This window comes from Heterocephalus glaber, unplaced genomic scaffold (assembly GCF_053883595.1).
Source record: "Heterocephalus glaber isolate CG9 unplaced genomic scaffold, H.glaber_assembly_v1.0 deba00000470, whole genome shotgun sequence".
In the NCBI taxonomy this organism is placed as follows: domain Eukaryota; kingdom Metazoa; phylum Chordata; class Mammalia; order Rodentia; family Bathyergidae; genus Heterocephalus; species Heterocephalus glaber.
The window spans coordinates 376,199-392,714 of NW_028258145.1; the positions used below are offsets into that span (position 1 = coordinate 376,199).

Below are 16,516 nucleotides of genomic sequence, written 5' to 3' on the forward strand. Positions count from 1 at the left end.
TGATTAAGCACATTTATTAGACTTTATAATTGTTAAACAATGAGTCATTTTTTGAAATATTAGAAAAATCTCTTGAAAATAGTCAAGTCTTGACTGAAACAAAACTCAAAAATGTTAGAACCACTGAAAAACTAAACAGCTGATTAGCTTACTATATATTATTTACAATGTTTACTTTAATGTATGCTTTTAATATAGATGATTATTTATCAGTATGTTTTCATTATACTTACCAGAAAACTTGATCTCAGTAGAGTTAAACATAGTTTTCCTAAATATCAAAGGTCCCGATTTCTAAAATAAAAAATACAGAAAAATCCTGTTAATGTTTTTAAGAATAGTTTTACTCTACAAAATATAGAGCTCTAATTCTTGCACTCCTGCCCGAGCACAAGAGTCTTTTAAAATGTAAATCTGATCACACACTCACTTGCCTACAATACTGTCCAGCACATCCACAGCAGCAGACGTGAGTGAGGATCAGGTGGCCCTGTCTGGCAGACTCATGTGGTCTCAGCTGGGGCCAGGGGCACACAGGAGGGAAGGGCTGCGGCCAGCGCAACTATCACTGCTCTGATGTGGTATGAAACAACTGTATGTTTACATACTGCTCTCTTGGTATCAAAATGAATGTACTTTTGATTAAACAACTCTCTCCCTCCCCAAATGTTATGGCTTACCACTGTAATCAGGACACACCAAAATGCCTAAGGACCCTGCACAATCAAAGGCTGCTCATCTCTAGCAAAATGCATGATACTCCTTCCTACCCTCAGGGCCTTAGTGGTCAACCTGCACTTGCTTAAAATTGTTTCTTACTGAAAAATCGTTTCTCATGCTTTTTCTTCACCTAGTTAGCTCCTTCTTACTCTTCAAGGCCCAGCTAAAAGGTTCCTCCTGGCCTTGGGTTTGATCTCCAGGGACCCACAACTCCTTCATAGGGTCTCTAGCACTCATTCTGCTTCATATCTCTTACCACAGTTAAAATCAAACAGTCCTCCTCAAGAATAAGTCATGTGAGAAGAGACTATTTTACATGAACAAGTGGATAGGACAATAGCAATAAAACCCCAGCCCAGATCACTCCTGTGAGCCCCAGCTCCATGTATCCAACTGCCTAAGACATGTCCACTAGGATGTCGAACAGGCATTCCACAGCACCCTGCTCCAGACACATTCCTCTCTTCTCCTCACCATCTCATCCTACACTGTCTACTTTGAAGGTGAAGCCATCCAGTCATCAGTCATAGCTCCTTCACCCCCACTGCTCAATCTTGAATACATGCCTACTTTCTCTCACAGGCCCCTTCCAAAAATTTAGTTCTTTTTCTCCATGCCTGCCACCAGCAATCTAACTCAGGCCCTCAATATTCCTGCTTAGACTTCTTTTTTTTAATTCATTAAGTTTATTGGTACCTTTTAGGTATACAGTATGATGCCATTCATCAATGGGTATTTGTACCTGTACACGATATATCTTGGTTCATATTTTTCCTCATTCCCCTGCCCTCCCTTCAACCCCTCTGCCTCTTCCTATTTACAAAGACTTTGTTTCCATTTTTTTCCTTTTCTCATATTTTTTCTTTTCCCTTCTTTCTTTTCCCCTACCCCTTCCTCACTTCCCCCTTCTTCTTCCCCTTTGGACCTTTTCATCCTGTTTCGCATTATCTATCATACATTTTGGTCCTCATTTACACTTTCAGTTTCTCACATCAGAGAAACTATTCGGTATTTACATGTGTGTCCTATTTATTTCACTTAAGAGTATGGCTTCAATATGCCTCCATTTAGGTATAAATGTCTCTATTATTCTTTATGGCTGAGTAGTCCTCCATTTTATATTTTAAAAAATACATCTTCATCCAGTCACCAGTTGATAGGCATTTGGTCTGTTTTTAAGAATTAGCTATTACAAACTGTGCCACTATAAACATGGATGCACCTATATCACTGTGGTATGATACTTTTAATTCTTTTGGGAAGATACCCAGCAGGGGACTAGCTGGGTAAAATGGGGCCTCTAATCCTAGTTTTTTGAGATATCTCTATACTGATTTCCACAGTGGTTGCACCAGTCTACACTCCCACCAACAGTAGAGAAGGTTCCCTTTTTCCCCACAACCCCACCAGCATTTGTTATTGATTTATTGATAGCAGCCATTCTTTCTGGAGTGAGGTGGAATCTCAGTGTTGTTTTCATTTGCATCTCTTAAGTGACCAGTGATGAACATTTTTTCATGTTTATTTGCTGTTTCTATTCTTTGAGAAATGTCTGTTCACTTCAGAGGCGCATTCTTGGATTGGGTCTTTAAATTTGGGAGGTCTGATTTTTTTAAGTTCTTATATATTCTAGATAGTAGACCTTTGTTTGAGGAATAGCTGATAAAAAATTTTTTCCCACATTGTGGGTTGTCTCTTTACTCTGTTGGTGGCTTCTCTTGCTGTGCAGAAGGTTTTTTGTCGGGGGCGGGGGAGATACTGGGTATCTAATTCAGGACCTTGCGCTTTTGAGGCAGGCACTGGAACCACTGAGCTAAATCCCTGGCCCTTCCGTGCAGAAGCTTTTTAATAAGAAGAGATCCCACTTGTTGATTCTTTGTGCTAGTTCCCATGCAACTGAGGTTTTGTTCATAGTCTTCCTATCCCAATGTCTTCAAGAGTTCTACCTCACCTCTCTTCCAGCAGGTTTAGTGTTTCTGTTTTAATATTTAGATCTTTGATCCATTTTGATTTTACTTTAGTGCACGGTGAGAGATATATGTCTAGTTTGAATCTTTGGCAAGTTGAAACCCAATTTTTCCAGCACCATTAAAGAGGCTATCTTTGCTCAGTGAAGGTGTTTTAGCTCAGTGGTTTCGCCGCCTGCTATGCAAGCAAAAGGACCCAAGTTCAATCCCCAGTACCAAAAAAAAAAAAAAAGAAAAAAAGACGAAGTGGCTGAGTGTGTCTGGTGTTGTTTCTGCATCTTCTAATCTGTTCCACTGGTCCTCTGGTCCGTTTCTTTGCCAGTACCATGCTGTTTTTATCACAGCAGCTTTGGAGTATAGTTTCAAGTTGGGGACTGTGATACCCCTTACCTTGTCTTTGTTGTCTAGAATTGCTTTTGCTATTCTAGGTATCTTCTGGTTCCAAATGAATTTTTGGTTTGTTTTCTCTAGTTCTGTGAAATACGCTGTTGGAATTTCAATTGGTATTGCATTGAATCTATATAGCAGTTTTGGAAGTACAGCCATTTTCACTATATTGGTTCTTTCTATCCAGGAGCAAGGGATGTCTTTCCATTTTCTGATATCCTTTCCGATCTTTTTTTTTCAGAGTACTGTAGTTTTCAGAGTAGAGAGGGCTTTGACTTCTTTCATTAGACTGATTCCTAGGTATTTCATTATTTTGGATGCTATTGTGAAACAAATTTTTTCTCTATTTCCTCTCTCAGTGAGTTTCTGCTTAGACTTCTGCAACAGCATAACTGGTACTTCTGCCTCTAGCCTATAATTTATCCTTGGACCAGCTTGAACAATCACCATTTGTCAAAAATCCTTGAACCGTTTCTCTTTCACTCACACCCAAAATTAGGTACTTAGGTATAGCTAACTCAACCTATAAAGAGGGTATGTTTTAAGTTAGTTTTAAGTGAGTTGATATCATAAAATATGGTTCCCAGACTCACTTAAAAAGGAGACCTGGGAATCCTGTGCCTCCCCTGCCATCAAGTATTCAACCAAACCAAAAGTCAGGAGAGGCATGCAATCTGTAATCAGGATGGACCAGTTTACTTTACCCACTGATAAGCTCTGCCTCACGCCTGCAGGTTCTGGAGACTCCTAGCCTTAGGTTCAAGTCAAGTGCAGGTGTAAAATGGTTGTGGCAGCCTCACTCCCCTCAAGCACCATGCCAGAACTTCACTCAGCAGAAGCACCACGAATTTCCTGCACTGCTGCTGTTCAACTTCCTTATTTTCTTACCAAGAAAATATATCTAGAGAGTTGTGCAGAACACATGGGGAATCAGCCCGCTGCAGACAGGCAGGTCTGTGCACCCCCTAACGAGGTCCTGAGTTGCACGGAAGATGCCGAATCACCCCGCTGCAGACAGGCAGGTCTGCCCATGCCCTATCTACGTCCTGAGTCGCGCAGAACATGCCGAAGCAGCCCGCTGCAGACAGGCAGGTCTGCCCACACCCTACCGAGGTCCCCAGTCGCGCGGAACACACACCGAACCAGCTCGCTGCAGATAGGCAGGTCTGTGCACGCCCTACCAAGGTCCTGAGTCGCCCAGAAGACACCGAATCACCCCGCTGCAGACAGGCAGCCACCTGATTCCACACTACAAAGACACAGAGGACACCAGACCACCAGACCAAGGTACTGAGTCCCAGTGCTCCTGGTCCAGAGGAAGGGGCTTCCCAGTCAACATCCCTCCCACTGCTCCCAGCCCAGAGGAAGAGGCTCCCGGGCCACCATCCCTCCCACCGCTCCTGGCCCAGAGGGCGGGGCTTCTGAGCCACCATACCACTGCTCCTGGTCCAGAGGAAGGGGTTTCCTGGCCACCATCCCTCCGGCTGATCCCAGCCCACAGGAAAGGGCTTTTGGGTCACCATCCCTACTGCTGCTCCCGGCCCCTGTCCCACCTCACCCAGCTCAGAGGAGGTAATCCGTGCAGGCACTAACAGCCCCCCACCCCAGTTGAAATGAGGAAACATGTAAATAAGTCTCAAAACCAGACTTCCAGATCACCTACAGCAACCCCAAAGGGAAATGAGATGGAACACTCTGATACTCAACCACCTGGACCCACTGAACTGGCAACAAAAGGGGATCTGGAAGAAATGAAATCAGAAATAATTTCTCACATAACAGCACAGATTGTGCCCATTGTGCAAGACATGATCAATAAATCTAGAGAGGACACAGATAAAAAAAACTAGAGGAGCTGAGGAACATGATGGAATCTCAACATAGGAAACAAATGGAATGCATAAAGCAGACCCAAACAGATTTCCAGATTAAAAACTCCATTGAAAGTCTATGCAGCAGAATGAGCCAATGTGAGGACAGAATTTCAGATATGGAAGATAAGATTGCAATTAGTGACCAGGAAAAGAAAAATTGCTTCAAAATTATGAGGGAACATGAGAAATCAATCCAGCAGCTGCTAGATGATGCAAAAAAGAATAACATAAGACTGATTGGGCTCAATGAAGAAAGGAGAGTGCAGATGACATAAAAAATCTCTTCACAGAAATAATGGTAGCAAACTTCCCAAGCAGGGGAAAAGAGCTTGACATACACATAAGTGAGGCATATAGGACTCCAAATAGCCTTGATCAAAAAAAACCTACACATAGGCATATAATTGTTAAGATTCCAGAAACATAACAGAAGAATAAAGTTCTCCAAGCAGTCAGAGAAAAGAAACAAATCACATACAAAGGAAAGCCCATCAGAATCACAGCAGACTTCTCAACACAAACCATCAAGGCAAGAAGAGCTCGGAGTGACATATTCCAAGCCCTAAAAGAAAACAGCCTCCAACCCAGATTGATGTACCCTGCAAAACTATCTTTCAAAATGGATGGAGAAATAAGATACTTTCATGACAAAGAGCACCTTAGGAACTTCGTGAATACCAAACCAGCACTCCAAAGAATTTTACACAATAGCCTAGGAACAGACATTGAGGATCACAACCCCAGGAAGCAAAGCAGAATGAACCCATCTGGCATGACAAGAAATTCAATGGAAAGGGGGAGAACCCAACAAAAAGAAAAAGTCATAGCAAAGACAAGGCAATACGTTTCAGTTATAACCATCAACGTTAATGGTCTCAATTCACCAATCAAAAGAAATAGACTGGCAGAATGGGTCAAGAAGCAAAATCCAACAGTATGCTGCATACAAGAAACACACTTAATTCAAAAGGAAACTCACAGACTGAAAGTTGAAGGGTGGAAAACAATACTGCATGCAACAGGAACCCGAAAAAAAGCAGAAGTAGCTATCCTCTTGGCAGATCAAGGAGATTTCAAACCAACACTGATTAAGAGAGATGAAGAAGGACACTACATCCTTGTAAAGGGAAGAATCCAAGAGGAAGAGATGACAATCATAAATATCTATGCACCAAACACTAGTGCATCCCACTATATAAAACAAATACTAAGAGACATGAAAAGTCATATATGCACTAATACAATTGTAGTGGGGGACCTCAACACCCCACTGTCACAAATAGATAGATCAACTAGACTAATAGTAAGTAATGAAATACTAGAACTCAATCGAACTCTTGAACAAATGAACTTAACAGATGTTTACAGAGTGTTCCACCCCACAAAATCAGAATACACATTCTTCTCAGCTGCACATGGGTCATTCTCAAAAACAGACCACATACTCACACATAGAACATGTTTAAGTAAGTGCAAAGGAACTGAACTTATGCCCTGTATATTATCAGACCATAGTGCGATGAAATTGGAGATCCATAGCAAAAGAAACTCAAAAACTTTCATAAACACGTGGAAATTGAACAACACACTTCTGAATAACCAATGGTTCACAGAAGAAATTAAAGAAGAAATCAGACAGTTCCTTCAATTAAATGACAATGACAGTACAACTATCGGAATCTATGGGACACAATGCAAGCACCCTTACGAGGGAAATTCATAGCAGTGAATACGCATATTAGGAAAACAGAACGAGCCCAATTAAACAACCTGATGCTGAACCTCAAGCTTCTAGAAAAAGAAGAGCAGGACAACCCCAAAGCTCATACAAGGGAGGAAATTATAAAGATCAGAGGAGAAATCAATGCAATGGAGACTAAGAGAGCAATACAAAAAAAATCAATGAAGCCAAGAGTTGGTTCTTTGAAAGAATCAACAAAATTGACAAACCCTTAGCCAACCTTGTCAGAAAAAGGAAAGAAAAGGCCCAAATCCATGCAATTAGGAATGAAAAGGGTGAAATTATAACAGACCCAGCAGAAATCCAGATGATCATCAATACCTACTTCCAGAACCTATACGCCAATAAGATGGACAATACAGAAGAAATGGACAGATTCCTAGATACATATGAATTACCAAAGTTGAACGAAGAAGACCTAAAAATTCTGAACAACCCAATATCAACCAATGAAATTGAAAATGTAATTAAAAACTTATCAACTAAGAAAAGGCCGGGTCCTGATGGCTTCACTGCTGAATTCTACAAGACATTTAGAGAGGAACTGCTGCCACTACTGTTGAAACTCTTCAATGAAGCTGAAAGGGAAGCAATACTCCCAAATTCATTCCTGGAAGCAAGCATCACCTTGATCCCCAAAGCAGAGAAAGACCCAACTGAAAAAGAGAACTATAGGCCAATCTCACTAATGAACATAGATGCAAAAGTCCTTAATAAGATACTGGCAAACAGAATGCAGAAGATCATCAAGAAGATCATACACCCTGATCAAGTGGGATTCATCCCAGGGATGCAGGGATGGTTCAATATACGAAAAGCAATCAATGTAATACACTATATCAATAGAGCCAAGGACAAAAACCATATGATTATCTCCATAGATGCAGAAAAAGCATTTGACAAAATCCAACATGCATTTATGATAAAAACCCTACAAAAAATTGGGATAGATGGTCTCTACCTCAAACTGATAGAAGCCATCTATGAAAAACCAACAGCCAATATCATACTAAAGGGTCAAAAACTGAAATCCTTCACACTAAAATCAGGAACAAGACAAGGATGTCCACTATCACCACTCTTGTTCAATATAGTTCTGGACACATTAGCCACACCAATTAGACAAGAGAAAGGAATAAAGATAGGTAATGAAGAAGTTAGATTGTCATTATTTGCAGATGACATGATACTCTATATAGAAGACCCCAAGAACTCCACCAAAAGTCTTCTAGACTTAATAACCAAATTCAGTCAAGTAGCTGGTTACAAGGTCAACACACAAAAATCAATAGCTTTCCTCTACACCAATGACAGACTCACTGAGAGAGAAATAGGCAAATAATTCCTTTCACAATAGCATCCAAAAAACTGAAATACCTAGGAATCATCCTAACGAAAGAAATTAAAGACCTCTTCTCTGAAAACTATGGCACTCTGAAAACAGAGATTGAAGATGATATCAGAAAATGGACAGACATCCCCTGCTCCTGGGTAGGAAGGATTAATACAGTGAAAATGGCCATACTTCCAAAACTGCTATATAGATTTAATGCAATTCCAATTGAGATCCCAGCAGCATACTTCATAGACCTTGAGAAAACAATCCAAAAATTCATTTGGAGCAAGAAGAGACCCAGAATAGCAAAAGCAATTCTAGGTAACAGAGACATGGCAGGGGGTATCACAATCCCCAACCTGCAACTCTACTACAAAGCTACTGTGATAAAAACAGCATGATACTGGCAAACAAACAGACCTGAGGACCAGTGGAACAGATTAGAAGATGCAGAAACAAGGCCAGACACACTCAGCCATCTCATCTTCCACAAAGGAGCCACACACCCTCACTGGAGGAAAGATAGCCTCTTTTATAAATGGTGCTGGAAAAACTGGGCTTCAACTTGCCAAAGATTAAAACTAGACCTATATCTCTCACCACGCACTAAACTAAAATCAAAATGGATTAAATATCTAAATATTAAAACAGAAACTCTGAACCAGTTGGAACAGAGGTTAGGTAGAAACCTTGAAGACATTGGTGTAGGAAAAGATTTTATGAACAAAACCTCAGTTGCCCGTGAACTAGCACAAACAATCAACAAATGGGATCTCTTCTTATTAAAAAGCTTCTGCACAGCAAGAGAAACCACCAGCAGTGTGAAGAGACAACCCACAATGTGGGAAAAAATCTTCACCTGCTCTTCTTCAGACAAAGGTCTACTATCTCTAATCTATAAAGAACTTAAAAAGATCAGACCTCCCAAATTTAAAGACCCAATCCAAAAATGGGCATCTGAAATGAACAGACACTTCTCAGACAAAGAAGTAGAAATAGCAAATAAATACATGAAAAAATGTTCAACATCACTGGTCATTCAAGAGATGCAAATGAAAACAACGCTGAGATTCCACTTCACTCCAGAAAGAATGGCTGCTATCATGAAATCAACCAATAACAAATGCTGGTGGGGCTGTGGGGAAAGGGGAACCCTGCTCCACTGCTGGTGGGTGTAGACTGGTGCAACCACTGTGGAAATCAGTATGGAGATACCTCAAAGAACTAGGACTGGAAGTCCCATTTGACCCCGCTATTCCACTGCTGGGAATTTTCCCCAAAGAATTAAAAGAATCATACCACAGTGATACATGTGCACCCATGTTCACAGCAGCGCAGTTTGTAATAGCTAAAACTTGGAAACAGCGCAAATGCCCATCAACTGGAGACTGGATAAAGAAAATGTGGCTTTTTAATAAAATGGAGTACTACTCAGCCATAAAAAATGAGAAATTAGAGGCATTTATAGCTAAGTGGATGCACACTGAGGCAATACTCTTAAATGAAATAAATAGGACACACTTGTGTAAATACAGAATAGTTTCTCTGGTGTGAGAAACTGAAAGTGTAAATAAGGACTAAATTTATAATAGGTAATGTGAAATAGGAAGAAAAGGGGCAAAGGGGAAGGAAGTGGGAGGCCTAGGGGAAAAGATAGAAGGGAATGGGATTAATATGAGAAAATGGAAAAATAGGAACAAAATCTTTGTAAATAGGGAGGAATGGAGGGGTTGAAGGGAGGGCTGGGCAAGGGTGAAAAATAAGAACCAAGAGAGACTATGTAAAGGTGCAAATTTCCAATGATGAATGTCATTATATTGTATACCTAAAATGTATCAATGATTAGAATGAATAATCGATAATGTAAAATAGGAAGAAAAGGTCCAAAGGGGTAGGGGTAGTGGGAGGGGCAGGGGAAAGGAAAGAAGGGAAAGGAAAAAATGATGAGAAATGGAAATAAAGTCTTTGTAAATAGGGAAGGGTGGAGGGCGTGAAGGGAGGGCTAGGAATGGGGAAAAAATAAGAACCAAGATGCATTATATAAAGGTACAATTCCCAATGAAAAAAAAAAAAAAAAGAAAATATATCTATTCATTGAGACCCGCCACACCTCTCCATCAGAAAGTGGGTTAGGTTGGTTCCTTAGCACTACTACAATATCCTGAGTATCCTCCTATGTATAGAATTACACATCTATCTCTTGTCTCTATTCTTGTGCAAGCTTCCTGAAGGAATGGGGTGGGTCTAAAATTCTTCTTGGCAAAAGCAATGATAAAGCTAGTGTATGGCACACAGTGGTGCTCAAAATGCTGAACTTTTAGTCAAAAGAACCATTTCTGGATGCAGGACAAACAAAAGAAAGTCCCACTCCCTCTTCTTATTCTTAAATTAAAGTTCCAACAATTTGATATTGGAGAAAAAAAAAAAAAACCAGCCCACTTTTTGCTAAGAAGGGTTTCATAGGTCACTACTGGCCTGAGTTAGTGAGCAGTAAAGTTAGAAGTGGTTAGCCTGACTGAATTCCCAGCACCTAAAAATGTTCCTCCTGAAAGAACCAAGCTCATTCTTCCCTCATGGCCTTTTGGATTCTCATCAACCAAAGTATACTTGCAATGATCTTTACACACACAGGCAAGTAGACTAACAGTGTGCATGTTGCTGATTCACTTGCATTGTTTTATTCTTCATTTATGGTATTTGCTAAGTTGCAGTCAATACAGAAATATTACAAACCTCATTATGCTTTTTACTGTTCAGAGTAACTCAATTAATGGAGATGCACAGGTTATGCTATTACAGACAGCTAAGTTAGGTAAATAATATTCTAGGCAATCAGACAGGGCTAGGCCCTGGACAGAGTCAGTACAAAAGATAAAAACACATTACAATTGTGGCCAGAGGCACATCTCTTAGAAACCAAGCCTCAAGATAAAGACAAAATGACATACTTCCCCAAGAGATAAGATAAGTGGTAACACCAGGCCTAATAAAATCTAGATAGACATCAGTCACTCTAGTGGGTTACCCAGACCTCCAGATCCATCATTTCTTAGAAAAGATCTTTCCGCTTTCTATATACACTTGGTATGTGATCTGTTTTCCATTGGATCATTACCTAACCGGCTATACTTGTAACCTTATTGGTTGTGTCCCACTTTGTACCCACCTCTGATTTTTCTCTATAAAACTTGCCCTGTGAAGTGGAGTCCTCGGAAACCCATTTCGGTCCCCTCCTGCCTCTCAGGAGATAAAATCTCTCCTCTCAATGGATATTTCCTACCTTTAACCTCCGCTGTTCATTAAAATTCATTCTTCGATTTTAAGAAACACAAACTCGGCATATCTGACATCTAACAGGTTGGGAGTTATATTGTTTCCCCTATATCATTTAGAGGTCCTATATCAATACCATTGATGAACAACACAAGGCACCAACTCAGAAGAATCCTAGAAGAAATGGCTGTACTGAATCTGAAAGATATAGAAAAACATTTACATTTGTTCCTCTGTGTGGCCCTTGAGTTGTATCTGTAGCTTCTGATACTACCTTTTCTGGCTGAAGAAACCAAAATATACATTTCACCTTTAGAATTTGAACATAATTTCAATTCATGTGGAAAATAACCCAACAACTAGATGAGTCATCTGACCCCAAAGAGAAGGCAATACTGTCTCTTCCACTCTCCTGTCTCTTTCACAAGACTTTCCATAATTCAATCCCCGCATTCCCCCCACATAGTCTCCTTTAACCACAGGAGGCCAAGTTCTCTATTGGCCTATCCTAGTAAAGTTTCCACACCAGTGTGTCCAGACACATCCCGCCCCCCTCCACACACCCCCCTCCCAACACAAACACACACACACACACACTCTCACACAGTCGAGTAAGTATCATGGGAGCCCTCGAGAAATGCAAAAACCCAAAGGAAAAGAGCAGTGCGGTGACCACAGCAAGGTCCACCTCATCCAAAGAAAAAGTGGAAGTGGTGCACACGGTTTCTAAGTCGATGCTGCAACAGAAAGGCTGGACAGTGGTCCCGAGCCTCACGAGTGTGCTCCAGGCTAAAGATGCCGCTGGGTGTGCGGAGGGATTCGGGCTCTGGTATAAACACACCAGGACACGACCCAGCCGGACGGCGTCGGAGCCGAGCTAGGGGCAGGACTCGGGAACGGAGTTGCTGGAGAACAGAAGACCCCTTCCCCGAGGCCCAGTCGGGCAGAGCAAGGGCGCCCCTCGCACACAAAGCCCCAGGAGTCGTCCTGGGGCCGGGCGGGCCCGGCGTAAGCGGGCGAACGAGCCTGAGGCCCGGCCCGGGCGCGAGTGTGCCCCGCGCTGCGCTGTGCCTCGGTCCCCAGAGCACTTACGTCATTGACCGTCTCAGTCCACAGCCCGAGCTCGGGGATGGCGCCCACAGCCGCAGGGGCCCAGCACAGGAGGCCAAGGGCGGCGCGCAGCAGCCGAGCCCGGGGTGCAGAGAGGCGGAACGCGGCGGCCATCTTGACGGAACTGCACCTGGGTTGGCGCCTGCCACGCCCAGACCACACCTGGCCCAGCTCCGCCCCCGGAGGGCGGGCCTGAGCCGGAAAGAGGGGCTCGGGCTGGGCTCTTGGAGGAAGCGGGGGCCTGGAGGGGAGCTGGGAGTCTGGGATGCCGGCCGGTTGTGGAGGCGGGGCTGAAGGCAGGGTCTGCATAGAGAATACAGGGGTGTGGGCGTGGCGGGAGGCGGGGCCAAGAGCTGGGCGGGGAACGGGAGTGGGGCGGTATCATGGGGGAAATTGGGGGGGGCGTGGAGAGATCGAGGTAGGCGGGACCATGGGGAGGTGGGCGGGGTTTGGGCAGGACCCCTGGGGAAGAAGAATCGCGAAGCAATTAGCGCCCAGACGGAAATGGAGCTGATGAGAATCCGCGTGGAAGGAAGGAGTGGGAGCTGGGTCGTGGAGGCGGGACCGGTTTTGGGGGCGGGATCGCCACGTGGGTGAGGGCCCTGGCTGGGAGATGGGCCGGAACCAGGATGTGTGTCCAGATGGAAAGGCGGGGTTCTGTACTGGCCAGCTAGTGGAGCCCGCATCTGGCAGGAGCTGGATTCTGCTGAAGGCACCAAGCTCAGGGTCAGGACTCCTGTGATCAGTGCGGGCTATGGATGGAATACGAACTAAAGTTCTGCTCCCGGGGTCCGGTTTCTTGTACCCTCTGTACCTGCGCCTGCCCCGAGGCTCTCAGATCTGGAGAAACAAACTTTTAAATTCGTGGAAAGTGCCCAGAAAGTGCTGGGACCAGGCAGGGCCAGTTGAGCATGAGACATTGTGTTGTGAACATTAACAGGGATAGAAAATTAATTTTCAGAACAAAGTTGCCTGGTTGTTAAAAGCTTAGAGGTAGCAAGACAGATCTGTCTTACGGTGTACTACTGTTAAAACTAAATACATGCCTGGAACATTCTACTATTAAAATTAAATCCGTGTCTTGTCCTCTAAGAGAACTAGCTCATTCATTATCATATGTAATGGGTGAAATGACAAGAAAGATCATTTCAGTTGTTATAGGAAAAATGTACTGAGGTCAACAATGGGATGACCAGTTATGAATAATGCATTAAAGCCCGGCCTGGTGGCACATGCCTGTAATCCTGGCACTCTCAGGTTGAGGCAGGAGGATAGTGAGTCAGAGCTCAGCCTAGCCAACTCAGTGACTTAGGGAGAACTTGTCTCAAAATAAATACAGTACACTGGGGATGTAGCTTCAGTGCAAAGGTCCTGGATTGAATCCCCACTACCATTAAAAAAAAGCAATAATTAAACGTGACATGCTGTCATTTGCAGCAATATAGAAGGACCTGGAGGACATTATATTAAGGGTAAGAAGACGGATACGGTAAATAAATACTATGTGTTCTTACTCTTATGTGAAAGATTGAAAAGTTGGTCTCATAGAAATAGAGAGGAGTGGTCACTAGAGGCTAAGAAGTAAAGGGAAGAGCAGATAGGAGAAACTGGATTTTGGTTTATGAAGAACTAGAAGAAAGGAATTAGAAGGCTCCCAACAGTGAAATAATAATGTTTAAAGAGATGGAAATGCTAATTACCCTGATTTGATCATGACACATTATATATGTATTAAATTATCATACTATACACCATCAATATGTATAATTATGTCAATTAAAATGTTTAAAGAATATTATAATAATTCACACAACCAGTTAAGAATAAGTTATAATAATTCAGAAATGATATCCTCAACCACAGAAACAATCAAGGGGATAATTTGAATGCATTTCAGAGACATGAGGATGGAGATTTTAAATGAAGAAGACTTGATGATTGGTTAAATATTGGGGCTTAGGCTGGAGAGGAATTGAGGCTGATGTCCAGGTTTCTAGCTAGAGTAACTGAGACATGGAACACCAGGAGGAGAAAATTTGAACAAGTTAAATCCATGCTGCCCAGGAGATATACAAAAGGAGTGTCAGAGTGGACAGGCCATATATGAGTCTAATGTTAGAAGAGACAATTGGGACTTTGTGGTAATACTGATGGAAGCAAAGACCAACGTCATGGAAGATATTGAGATTACCAAGGTAGATGAGGGCAGCAGGAGAAGAGGGACGTGCTGGAAACTGGATCGTGAGGAACAAATGCCACAGGAAGGAGTAATTGGAGTACAATTATTCCTCATTTAATGACCTACTTGTTTAATGACTGTTCCAACTTATGACTGAGGCACACTGTTCAGATTTACAATCCATCTTTTTTTCATACAGTTCTGTACATCTTGTTGATAGAGCCTCAGTGTCTTTTTTTTGGTACAGTTTAACTTGTTTATACAGTAGTGTAATTTCTGCTGATTGTGCTGTACAGTGCTGTAGTTTTATGTTCTGTTATACAATACAGTACTGTGTGTAAGAGTTATGCAAATAAAAGCAAAGTTGTCAAGCTGGAGTTTCCTTTGACTATTTCCTTGTTCTGAATATTGTAAGGTACATAACTATATACAATTTCTCATTTAGTGACCAATTCAATTAACAACCTAATTTCAGGACCAGAACTCAGTCGTTAAATGAGGAGTGCCTATAGCTTACTGTAGTGTGGGCACATTCACTACCCATGTCGTGCAAACCATGTTTAGACATGGCATTCATGAAGAGACAAATGTCTTCAAAATATGTATTTTTCTATAATGTCTGATACTGGGCACAAATAAACTACCTGACATTTTTTGGGTATTGAGGCAAAAAAAATATGTAGTTTGCCTTTTTGATGCAGAAGGGAGTGATATGGAGCATGATCTTGTGAGAGCTGTTGGTCAGATATGGTACAGGGAGAACAGCTGTCAAAGGGCCAGAAAAATTTGTCAGTGCACTCTTTTCCTTTTTTCTCAGTACTGGGGATCTTTAGCGGCACCACTGAGCTACATCCCCAGCCCTCAGTGCACTCTTTTTATTGGGCTCACTTCTAAGGACTATTGTTTTCAACAGCTCCTCAGGCAATAGTAAAACTGATTCATTTGGAGTTAAATAAATTTGCAGATATAAACAATCTTTAGAAGTGATGTTACCTTTGAAACTTTTTGATATGTGTAAGTGTTTCATATCATCTGGGTGAACATATTTTTCTCAAGGGTTATATTTACACTTCTGAACTGCAGGGAACAATTGATCAATTAATTATCATTGTTGTTCTTGACTCTGTGATTGTATTACGTGTTTAATTTTTGTCTTACACCCCTGGCTAGTCAGCACCTTTATTACATACTTTATACGTCTTTTTATCCTCCAAGGTATTTACTGCAGAGGCAGACAGAGCAGTGGCTCTATAAATGCCAGTCTCACTGTCAAGGATACTTGGCATTTCCAGTGATTTTTACAGAGTCAAGAAGGTTCATGGTTCTGTGATATCTCATTAGTGGTATTTTAGATTCACTGGTCTCTTGCAATGACCTGCAGAAGCTCCTTCATTAAGGAGCCCAAATTGCACACTCAAAGCACAGCTTCCAGCAATGTCAACTGTGTGATCAGTGTAACCTTGAAGAATTCAGGGAAGCTGCTAAGATGCCAGGAAAGAGTATGTGAGGAAACATAGGCACTTTATTGATTTGCTAAAGACCACATCCTGATTGCATCTGTTTCTGAATCATTTTCATCTCTGCCTTTTCTGACATGTAAGGGATCAATATTGCCTGAACTCAGCTGATGTGATTTATTGGTGGCTGCTGTATTTTATATTAAAGGTTATTGGACAGCATGTGTTCTTAAGAAAAACAATTTTCATTGAAAAATTTTGATACTATGATGTCTAATGCAGATATTCCTTGTTTAACAACTTACCTACTTAATGACTGTTCAGATTACGACCTGACACTCAGAGGTACAACTCACCTTTTTTTGTTTTGGTACAGTTCTGTACATCTTACTTATAGAGCCTTAATGTCTTTTTTTGTACAGTATATCTGGTTTATATAGTACTATAATTTTTGCTGATTGTACTGTTATAG

The 16,516-nt window shown here is 41.9% G+C and overlaps 1 protein-coding gene across 1 annotated transcript in view; it reads right to left on the reverse strand.

The window, feature by feature from the left end:
* Positions 1 to 12,706, reverse strand: part of Tmem87b (transmembrane protein 87B) — a 60,301-nt gene extending 47,595 nt beyond the window's left edge. Inside the window, exons 1-2 of the mRNA XM_087202587.1 lie at positions 12,391 to 12,706; positions 234 to 294 (exon numbers count right to left, since the gene is read on the reverse strand). Coding sequence (XP_087058713.1) covers positions 234 to 294; positions 12,391 to 12,522 — 193 coding nt within the window. The 5' untranslated portion in view covers positions 12,523 to 12,706. The remainder of the gene's footprint in view (positions 1 to 233; positions 295 to 12,390) is intronic.
* Between the last annotated feature and the right edge of the window lie 3,810 nt (positions 12,707 to 16,516).